The following is an 11,820-nucleotide window of genomic DNA, read 5'->3' as shown; positions in this document are numbered from 1 at the left end:
GTTCAGGTATTTGCCTTCAGTCTCCCTAATTCTGTCTTCCATTGATTCAGTTCTGCTCCTTTGCCCATTCAATGTCTTAACTATTTCTGAAAATTTAGTATTAATCTTCTGGATTTCTGTGTGTACACTTTGTATCATTTCTGATTTTTCATTTATTTTGTCATTTTGTTCTTGTATTGTCTTTTGAAATTGTTCTAGGGTTTTCTCTGTTTTTTCCTTGATTGATCTGTCTCTCAATTCAATAAAGATACCTAAATATAATTCTTTTGAATTCCTTCTCAGGGAGTTCTATTGGTGCGTCTTCCTCAGGGATGTGTTTTGGGTCTGTATCCTGGTCACTTGTTTCTCCTGCTTTATCTTGCTCCTTTGTGTGGACTGTGATGCTCTGTTGTCTCCAAGGCATTGTGATGGTTTTGTGTTTATATTTAATTGGTGATTGTATGTTGAAGTGACTTGCCCATGATTTTTGTTTTCTTAGTATGTTATCTATGCAAGCAGGGTACTGTGCTCCTCTGTTCGCTAGTTGAAGGTGCTTATACACTCACCACCCATCTCCTTTCCTGTTGTCAGCCTCTCCTATGTCCCTGCCAACCTTGGCAAACAGAGCCTATTCTTAGGTCCCTGTAATCCAAATGAGAATGCTATCACTTTAAAATCCAAAATGGTTGCCACTTATAAACATCCAAAATGGCTGCACCCTCGATCATTTTATATATCCAAAATGGTTGCCATATGTAAGCAATCAAAATTGCTGTGCCCTCTGGACAGTGGAAAGTCAACAGCTCAGGTTGTCTCCCTCTTTGCTGTTTCCCTTCCTAGTCATACGCCACCAGTGCAGTCGTCCCTGCAGCCCTTAGTGACCAGGGCTGATGTTTAGGTCAATTCTCAGATCCCAACACCACTTGGAAATATTCAGGCTGTTGGTCCCATCAGAGTAGCTAACAGTCCGCAACTCCAACCATCTCTGTACTCACTGTTTTCGTTCAGGTTTTTCCACTAGTTGGTGCCTAATCCACTTCTGTATAGTTCCTTTCAAAGCTTAGGGCTCCAGGATTATCTTCTGTATCTCTGCCAATTGGTTTTCCTTTTCTTTGTTGAAGACGGTCTGTGTCACTTGTCTGCCTATTCCTCCATCTTACCAAAGTCAGGATTTCTCAGGACTCTAAAAGACTATCCAGAAACTCCTTCCAGATCTTTGATGCTTAGATTATCTAAGAGCCCTTCTCAATTCTCTTAAAGACTTTGTTTTATTAATCACTAAGTATATCTTTTATAGCCTAAATCTTGATCTCATAGGTCTCTTCTTCCTCTGTTCAAATTGCTTGCTCAAAGATCAATCACCATTTTCCAAAGTAGTGATTATTTCTTAGTCTTCATCCTTACCAGCTTTTTTACAGCATTAAAAAAACAAACCTGTTGCGTTGAGGCGATTCTGACTCGTGGTGATGCTACAGGATAGAGTAGAATTGCCCCATAGGGTTTCCAAGGCTGTGATCTTTGTGGAAACAGACTGCCACATCATTCTTCCGTGGAGTAGCTGGTGGGTTTGAACCACCAGCTTTCTAATAGCAGCAGAACACTTAACCACTGAATCACCAGGGCTCCTTTTTTTCTACAGCATTTGCCAAACCAAAGAGCCAAATCCTTAGCTCTCAATTTGAATTCCAGCTCATAGCGACCCTATAGGACAGGTTAAAGCTGTAAATCTTTACAGAAGCAGACTGCTACTTATTTCTCCTGACAAATGATTGATGGGTTTGAACTGACAGCGTTTTGGTTAGCAGCTGAACGCTTAGCCACTGCAATACAAAGCAAGTTTCCTATAACATTAGATACTGGAAATTACTTCCTTCTTCCTGAAATGCTGTCCTTCCTCAGTTATAATGAAGTCCTTTTGTTCTCAATGAACATTTCTATTAAGAATTCTCCAAGGTTGTCCTTAGTTATCTTCTTGCTATGTATGTACATTCCCTTGGCTACTTCATCCACAAACAGAACTCAATTTTTTTTTTTTTTTTTTTAACCTCTATTTGAAAAAGCCTAAGCAATGTAGTGGTTAAGACGTTTGGTTGCTAACCAAAAGGTCAGTAGTTGGAACCCACCAGCCGCTCTGTGAAAGACAAATAAGGTGTTTCTGTGAAGATTTATAGCGTTGGGGTTGCTATGAGTTGGAATCAGTTTGAAGGCAGTGAGTTTGGTTTGTTTGAGTAAGCTAGGTTTGGAGTCCATAAATACTGCAAATGATTAACACCCTTGGCTGCTAACCAAAGAGTTGGAGGTTTGAGCCCACCAACGGGGCCTCGGAAGAAAGTCCTGGTGACCTACTTCTGAAAAACCAGCCACGGAAACCCTGGGGAGCACTGGCACGCTCCCATTCTGGCGCGCTCCCCCTCTGGCGCGCTCCCCCTCTGGCGCGCTCCCACTCTGACACACACGGTCACCGTGAGTCAGGGTCAGCTCAGCAGCAGCTGCTTAAGCTAGATTTATCGAGGTCTTTCTCAAGAGTTTGAATTCTTTTTCTGATTGCCTGTTAGAGTTCTCTTTGCAGACATCAGTCTTATTACTAGACTTCTCAGACCTACCTAATGATTCCTGTTTTCAGTAAAGGAGCTCTAGCGGCATAGTGGTTAAAACATTTGGCTGCTAACCAAAAGGTTGGCAGTCAGCTTCCATAAAAATTGACAGCGTTTGAAACCAACCTATGGGGCAATTCTACTGTGTCCTATAGGTTTGCTATGAGTTGGAATTGACTCAGTGGCAATGGGTTTGGTCTTGGTTTTCTTTTGGTTTTCAGTAAACAGCATCTCCATCCTTGTAATTGCTCAGGCTCAAAATCTCAGCATCACCTTTAGCTTTTTCTACTTTTTCACTACTGTTCCCCATCCTGGCAGTTGCCAAGTCCTATTGATTCTTCCTTTTCAAAAACTTTCATTCACCCCTTCTTTTCCATTCTCATATGACATTTTTAATCTCTTATAAGATTGTTGTCGTAATAGCTTAGCTGGGTCTTTAAGTTTCAAGATCTCTCTCTGCTATACCCTGTGACCAGAATAACTTCCTGAAGCACATTCTGATCATGCCACTCTCCTACTTAAAAACCTCTGACAACTTCAAATACTATTTGAAATGAACTAAGGCGTTTTAAAGGCCCTCTATAATCTGCTTACTTTTCTGATTATGTATCTTATATTCAACCTTAAATCATTTATCTGAACACATCCTACATTTGTGACCTCAAAGCCTTTGCTCGAGCAATGTAATGTGCCTCTTTCTTCCTTCAACATCCAGCTCAAAAGCCACCTTCATAAAATCTTCCAAGATCTAACCCATCAAAATTAATTTTATTCTTCTCATCTGTATTAGTATTTTGGACTTCTGTCATAGCACTTAGCACATGATTCTGTCCTGTGTTATAGTTATTTCTGACATCATCTGTCTCCTTAACGAGGTTGCAGGCTAACTCATTCCTTTCCTGTAGTAGGTACTCAATAAATGTTCACTGAATTTAATATAATCCAACCCTTCATTTTATAGACAGGGAAATTGAAGTCTGGTGAAGTTACCCAGTGGTAGAGTAGTTGCCAGATCTTCTGTCTTTTAGTTCAAAAAATTTTCCCCACAATAACCTGTTAACGCTATTGGGCATCCTTTGAATGCTTAATCTGTGTGGAGGGGAAACTTTAGTATCATACTGCAGAGCTCACACGGGGACCCTGCTAATGATTCTCTAATTTATGGAAATAACCATATTTTAATTGAAGTCTTTGTACATATGAAGAACATGATGTATTTCTGTTCTGTTTTCAGCTTCATGTTTCCGGTTGCAGGTGGAATAAGATCTCCTCAAGGTACGTAAAAGCTTGAGTTTTGAACTTTTGTTTTTCACTATGATATTTTTGAACTTAGAGCAAAACAGAAAGTAAATTCTATTGCTGCAAAATAGAGTAAAGTATTCCTGTACTTTTTGAACCTATATGATAGTTACTTTTAAAATTTCTCAAATATAAATATGTTTCCTCATCTCTCCCAGGCTTACCTAAACATTATGTTGACAGATTGTTATCTAACCTCAGAGATGCGAGGAGACTTTCAGGGCAAGAATGTTAAGTGCAGGTGGCAAAAATGAAACAACCTGAAGTTTTCTTAATGACAGACACCTTTCTCTTTCTAGTCTTCTGCTAGGTCATAACCTTCAGAGGGCAGATACCATGTCTATCTTATGCTTCTAATATCTCCAGCACCCAGCATTCTGCTAAATTTTCTCTGTAAGAATTTGATCTTACTATTAAAAAAAAAAAAAAAAAGCAGTGTCAGCTCCAACTCATGGCAACCCTGTGTGTGTCAGAGTAGAACTGTGCTCCACAGGATTTTCAATGAATGATTTTTCAGAAGTAGATTGCTAGGCCTTTCTTCAAAGGCACCTCTGGGTGAACTTGAACCTCCATCCTTTTGGTTAGCAGCTGAGCATAGTAAACCAGGCTTGCACCACCCAGGAACTCTGGTCTTACTATAATCACATACATTAAAAAGATCGCATGTTCGCATTCAGTTTAAACCAATTAAATCTCAATTTTATTCTAGACTCTACATTAGGTATACCCTTTCCTTCTTGATTTCAGACAAGGGCCCAACTATACCAATAGCCTTGTCTTCAAGAAAATGGTAGTGAAGGGATAGAATCTTAATCTATGCTGCTGTGCAACTGGGACACGGCATTGAAGGAGGAATGTATCTGGCCTTATCTCTCTTATGTCTTTCTGCTCACTGCCCACACTCCTGCTCCCAAAGTGCTTCTGAAAACTGGTCCATCCCCCAAAGCAGTGTTGATTGATTATGATAGACTTGATAGCGAAATGGAGACTCCTAGGCCCCAGTAGAGATGAAAGATAAAGAACAGCTCAGTAGCAGGTGGTTAGTGGCTCGTACTGACTTTGTCTCCATTTATAATTAGCAATGGAGGTTGAATTTCAGGTAAATTTTTCCAAGGGTCATTTGTATTCTTTTCATTGTGTTCACATTTATGCATTATTTAAGCTATCTATAGTTAGATATGTCTCAGATTTAGATCAAGTGGTTTAAGGTCTTTTTTTCTTTTGAAAGGCACTGTAGAGTTATATGTTCATTATCCTCGTTCATTATTTTGCATTTTTATAAACTTTTAAGTAAAAATCTACATATAGAATGAAGGAATAGAATAAAAAGAGATCCCAAAAGGTTGTCTGATGTTTCTTCTTCTGGAATTTGGAATTGTTTTTGAGATTTTTTTTTAACAAAATATGTTAGAATGAATATTGAACAATGCTGGAAGCATCAAAAGAAGATGAAAAGAATATGTAGAGTCAATGTAGAGAGAATTGATCAGCATTCAGCAATTTCAGGAGGTAGCATATGATCAAGAACCAAAACCGATGGTATTGAAGGAAGAAGTCCAAACTTCATCAAAGCCATTGGCAAAAAAACACGGCTTCAGGAATTGACAGAATACCAACTGAGATGCTTCAACAAACAGATATGATGCTGGAAGCACTTACTCATCTATGCCAAGAAATTTGGAAGACAGCTATCTGGACAACTGACTGGAAGAGTTCCATATTCATGCCCATTCCAAAGAAAGATGATTCAATGGAATGTGGACATTTCCAACAATATCATTAATATTATACACAAGCAAAATTTTGCTGAAGATGATTCTAAAACAGCTCTAAAATGCAAGTCCTTTGCATTTGCTATTTCTTTGGAATGCTCTTCCCAAATATCCCCATGGCTGGCTATCTTACTTCCTTTAGGCTCTTGCTCAAAATGTCATCCTGTTAATGAAACCTTTCCTAACTGCCTTGTATAAAATAGTAACTACCCTTCCTTAACTCTTCCTTTCCCTCTTACTCTGCCTTATTTTCCGTTTAGCTCTTACCACCAGCTGACATGTCCTTGGTTTTTTTATTACGTCTCTCCCAGTTACAGTATAATTTGCTCTATGATATCAAGGACCTGGTTTTATTCACTACTGTGTCTCTTGATTGGTACCAGGCATGGAGTAGGCCCTCAAATATTTGAATACATGATTGAATGAATGAATGGCATGCCCCTGAAAGCTATTACCTACAAATGTGAATGTCCATGCTTCTGAGATTAAGCAGTGTATAAATAACTTTGAAGGTATACAAAACACCAGGTAAACATAGTACCTTTCTAGGTCTTTAATTTTTCACTTGAAAATTTGATGATAAGCTCCTTATAGTAGAACCTACATGGATATAACAGGTGGTAAAATGCAAAATTAAAATGAAATTTGTGCTCATGTTATATAGAGATTTTGTTTTATTCATTGTTGTTTATCAAGCATATAAAACTGCCTAACATGGAGTAGGCATTTAATATTGAATAAATCACTATAGGGATATATATTCATTCTCCTCTGCTGTTGGGATACTTCATTGGAAAAGTTGGGGAAGTACTAATCTAAATCATATTTTCACAGTAGCTTTCCTGCCGTTTCATTATATACATTACATGGTGGTTGATGGCTGGTGGTAAATGTTACATTAACTATTCCTGTAATGAAAGGGAAGAGGAATAATAATTCATTAGGCATTAAACTGTTTCACGGATGAGAAACCAGGGCACTGAAAGAAGTTGAGTGGTCCAAGGTCCCCAGGCTAGTAAATGGCATTTCTAGTCAGCCTTTAGAGTTTATGCTCCTCTTATTGGATTAGTTATCTGTTGCTGCATGATAAGTTACTCCAAAACTTAAATCGCAAACATTTATTATTTAACACTGTGTCTGTGGGTCAGGAATGGGGGAGCAGCGACTTTACTGGCTGGGTCTGGCTTAGAGTCCAAGGTGTCAGCTAGGACTGGAGTCATCTGAAGGCTTGTTGGTGCTGGAAGATCTGCCTCCAAGATGTCTCACTCACGTAGATGGCAAATCCATGCTGCTTCTTGACAGGAAGCCTCAGTCCTCGCCACTCGGACTTCTCCATAGGACTGCTTGCGTGTTCTTATCACTTGGCCATGGCTTTCCCCAGACAGAGTAATCCAAGAGAGCAAGGAAGAAGTGGCAATGTCTTTTAATGCCTAGCTTCAGAAGTCAGACATGATCATTTCCACCATACCCTGTTGGTTATATCAGCCCTATTTGTTGTGGGAGGGGACAACACAAGGTGTGAATACCAAGAGGCAGAAGTAATTGAGGGTCATCTTAATGGCTGAATACCACTGTTAAGTCATACTATTAATTTTAAAAATATGCATAAAAATTCTGTAGGATAGGTATTATCATCCTCATTTTACAGATAAAGTTTTGTAAATTGACCAAGATCACACAGCTATGTAAGTGGTACAGTTGGAATTTAAACTCACATTTACTGCAGAGCCTAAGTGCTTTTTCCACTACACTGTGAATCACTATGAGTCAGAATTGACTCGATGGCAGTGGGTTGAGTTTGGTTTGGTTTGTTGCTGCCTCTCAAATAACAAGTCATTTATGTACTTTGTTTTTTAAAAGATGAACTTAAAAACACATTGACTTCAGTGATCCTTTTCTACTTTTCAGCAGGCCTGATGCCTATGCAGCAACAAGGATTTCCTGTGGTCTCTGTCATGCAGCCTAATATGCAAGGCATGATGGGAATGAACTATAGCTCTCAAATGTCCCAAGGACCTATTGCTATGCAGGTACTTGCTTCTTTGATTATTTATAGAATTATTGTTTCTTGTTATGTGGCTGCATACTAAGAGCTTAATGTTATATTTAGAAATAAGTATAATCTGCCTCTTAGATGACTCTCTACAAAATTAAATGAAGGTATTCGCATAAGAATGAGAGAAAACAAGAGAAACCATTTAGGGAGGATCTGGTGGCTTTTTTATTTGGATACAGGCTTAGACGAATTTAAAATGACCTTTTGGAAAATTTAGGGGCTGATTGCATAAAGTAGTATTTTTAGAAGAAGAAGTGCTGTCCTCATGAAAGCAGTGACATTACTTGGAAGGCTGAGAACTAATAATAATGGCTACTATTTATATTGCTCTGGTGGCATAGTACCTAAGGCATTTGACTGCTAACCACGAGGCTGGCGGTTCAAACCCACCAGCCACTCCTCAGAAGAAAGATTGGGCAATCCTACTTCTGTAGTGATACCACCTCGTAAACCCAAGGAGGGGACGCTATGAGTCAGATCCGACTCAATGGCAGTGAGTTTGGTTTTTTATTTCATCTGATCCTTATAACAACTTTTTAAAGAGGTAGTGTCTTGGTTATCTAGTACTGCTATAACAGAAATACCTCAAGTGGATCACTTTAACAAACAGAAATTTATTCTCTCACAGTTTAGGGGGCTAGAAGTCTGAATCCAGGGCGTCAGCTCCAGGAGAAGGCTTTCTCTCTCTGTCAGCTCAGGGGGAAGGTCTTTGTCATCTATCTTCCCCTGAATCTGGGGGTTTCTCAGCACAGGAAAACTGGGTCCAAAGGATGTGCCTCACTCCCAGCTCTTCTTTCTTGGTGGTAGGAGGCCCCTCTGATCTGATCTCTGCTCACTTGTTTAATCTCTTTTATATCTCAAAAGAGATCAACTCAAGATAAACCTAATCCTGTGGATTGTTTGGCTCATTAACATAACTGCCTGTAATCCTGCTTCATTATCATCATAGAAGTTAGGATTTCCAACACTTAAGATAATTACATCACATATGGAGGATAATTACATAATACTGAGAATTGTGGCCTAGCCAAGGTGATGCACATTCTGGGGGAACACAGTTCAGTCCATAACAGATGGTATGCTCATTTTTCTGATGAGGAAACTGAAGTTTTGCAAGGGTACCCAAGGACATAGTGATAGTAAGCTGGGATTTGAACTTAAATCTTCAATACCTTGGCACTTAACCATATTATGCAGTGTTTTCCCAGTGGGGGAGAAGTTGGCATTGGTGTTGTGATTATGATGGTGGTGAAATATTTACTTCATGCTAGATACATAAAATAAGAATGCCATTGTACGAGACATCCACCAGGGAAAAAAGAAAGCTGTTTGCTAAAAGACCTCCCAGATGGCATTCATTTGGTTGATAAATGACTTCGTCAGCATACTGGGAACAGACCTATGCTCTAAAGAATCTAGCAGTAATGTCACACATAAGACTGAGGGATACAATCAGAATGATACTTTATCCCTTTACAGCTAATCAGACACTTAAATATGAACTGTGAACCTTGGTATGTTCTATAAAAGAAGAGTACATATGTAGTAAGTACATATACAAAGGACTAAACTTGGCATTAGGAGTCAGAAAAACTTCTCTTAGAAAGTGACATTTTCTGAATGAAAAGCAGACATTAGCCAGAAAAAGAGATGGGGCAAGAGCATACTTTCAGAAGGAGCTGCATTTATGAAGGCCCTGAGGCAGGAGGGAGTGTGGCATGTCTGAGGAACTGAGGCAGGCAGGATTGGGTCAGGCTTGGAACTTATAGACCACGTTAAATATTTTGAATTTTCTTATAAGAGCACTAGGGAGCCATTGAATATTTTAAAGCAGTGGAGTGACATCATATTTGTGTCTAAAAGATCATCTGACTGCCATTTGAAGAATGATTGGAGGGAGAGAAGAGAACAAGACTAGATGTAGGGAAATTCATGAAAAGGCTGATGTAGGAAAGCAGATGAGAAATGTTGGTGGCTTAAATTAGGGTAGTGACAGACCGTTACAGAGATGGATGTTTTTGAGAACGATTGCAGAAACAAAATCAATGGCACTTGCTGAGTGATTGGCTTTTGGAAATAAAGGAGAGGATGGTATCAAGCTGCTGCCTAGTTTCCTACATAAGCAGCAAACTAGTGCTGCTGTTAATAAAATAAACACTGGGGAGATTGTTTGGTGATACATGTTGACTTTGAATAACCCGTGAAGCATTCAAGTGGAGCTGTACAGAAAAAATTTAATAAATTGACCTGGAACTCAAGTTTTTTACTGTGTAAATTTGGGAGTCATCAGCATATAGAGGTAATCGATACCAGAGGTATAAAAGGGAATATCCAAGAAGACTATAATCAGAGAAAATAATCCAGGATAGAGCCTTCAGGATTTCAACATTTAAATCTCAGAGAGTGAGTTACCAGTAGTGTATTGAAGAGCAGGAGCAGCCACAGAAGTTTGGGGGAGGGGAGGAAATAAAAGAAAAAAGAAAAATATACCATTGAAGCCAATGGAAGAGGAAGTTTTAAGGGAAAGCAAGTAATTGACTTTAGTAACTGCTGCAGGGAGGCAGGCCATTGGGTAATGCAAGTTACAAGACTATGCCTAACCTCAGTGGGGCAGAAGTAGTCTTCCTTCCCATGTGCCTGGAAAAAAAGAAAGAATTTATGGCAGTTACAGTTTTTCTTTGTGATAATTATAAGGAGAAATTTTGGTTTTAGTTTTGTCTGTTTCTTCTAGGCAGGAATACCGATGGGACCAATGCCAGCAGCAGGAATGCCTTACATGGGACAAGCACCATTCCTGGGAATGCGCCCACCAGGCCCGCAATACACTCCAGACATGCAGAAACAATTTGCTGAAGAGCAGCAGTAAGAGACCTCTAGGATTTGAGGATAACAAAGATACATGATAATAGTTGTTTTAAAATTTGTCAAATATTCTCTAATGTAGATTTGAATACCAAAACAGTCAAGTTGCCTTTAAAACTTTTAGAACCAGAGAAACCTCAGAGATAGTCTAATTCAGCTTTTTAATTTTACATCAGTAGGAGCCTGGATGGCACATGCGGTTTGTGATCAGCTGCTAACCTAAAAGGTTGGTGGTTTAGACCCACCAAGTGGCTCTGTGAAGAAAGGCCTGGCAAACTCCTTCTGTAAAGATTATAGCCAAGAAAACCCTATGGAACAGTTACATTCTGTAACATGGGGTTGCCATGAATTGGAATGGACTCGGTGGCAACTGGGAGCTCTGGTAGCGAGCGTAGTGCCTAAGGCACTTGACTGCTAACCAGAAGGCTGGCTGTTCAAACCCACCAGCCACTCCTCGGAAGGAAGATGGGGCAATCTACTTCCGTGGTGATACTGCCTCGGAAACCCAAGGAGGGGTCGCTATGAGTTAGGTCTGACTTAACGGCACATAACAACAACAGCAACAACAACAACAACGGTGGCAACTGGTTTGGTTTTGGTTTATTTTACGTCTAGGCAAGTGAGGTCCAGAGAAAGGAAGTAGCTTTTCAGTCAAGGTGTATTAATTTCTTGGTGCTGCTATAATAGAAGTATCACAAGTGGGTGATTTTAAAGAACAGAAACTTATTTTCTAACAGTTTGGGTGGCTAGAAGTCTGAGTTCAAGGCATTGCCTCTACGGGAAGGCCTACTCTGTCTGCTGTGGGAGAAGGGCCTTGTCTCAGCTTCTTTGACATCATTCCTAGCATTCCTTGGAGATCTCCACGTGGCATCTATCTTTCCCCAATGTGTGCCTACTCTGTTCCTTTTATATCTCAAAAATGATTGGCTTGAGGTACTCTTTATGGGCTTATTAGCATAACAAAAAACCTTATTCCCAAATAAGATTGCATCCAAAGTATAGGGGTTATAGTTCTAACATATATTTCGGGGATACAATTCAATCCATAACACAGTGTTACACACTTACTAGCAAAGGCTGGACCCAAATGCAGGCCTTCCAATTCCCAGATCCTTGTTCTTTCTCCCATATGACACCACTTTCCCAAGTGGAATTTTCTTTTTTATATGCAGAACAAAGAGTACTTTGATGTTTATCTGCCTACCTGTCTGTGTTTTTTTTTTTTTTTTAGGTTTTTTTTAATTTTATTTTGATTTGG

The 11,820-nt window shown here is 39.5% G+C and overlaps 1 protein-coding gene across 1 annotated transcript in view; it reads left to right on the top strand.

The window, feature by feature from the left end:
• The window catches only part of SYNRG (synergin gamma), a 94,503-nt gene that overhangs the window by 10,608 nt on the left and 72,075 nt on the right, over positions 1 to 11,820 (top strand). The window contains exons 2-4 of the mRNA XM_042781922.1: positions 3,808 to 3,848; positions 7,556 to 7,674; positions 10,432 to 10,562. Of these exons, the coding sequence (XP_042637856.1) occupies positions 3,808 to 3,848; positions 7,556 to 7,674; positions 10,432 to 10,562 (291 nt within the window). The remainder of the gene's footprint in view (positions 1 to 3,807; positions 3,849 to 7,555; positions 7,675 to 10,431; positions 10,563 to 11,820) is intronic.

The sequence above is a fragment of the Orycteropus afer genome, unplaced genomic scaffold (assembly GCF_000298275.1).
Source record: "Orycteropus afer afer isolate SDZICR_OR568_19922 unplaced genomic scaffold, OryAfe1.0 scaffold00196, whole genome shotgun sequence".
Taxonomy (NCBI): Eukaryota; Metazoa; Chordata; class Mammalia; order Tubulidentata; family Orycteropodidae; genus Orycteropus; species Orycteropus afer.
The sequence above is the reverse complement of the archived record's forward strand: the minus strand, read 5'-3'. Positions and strand labels throughout refer to the sequence as shown.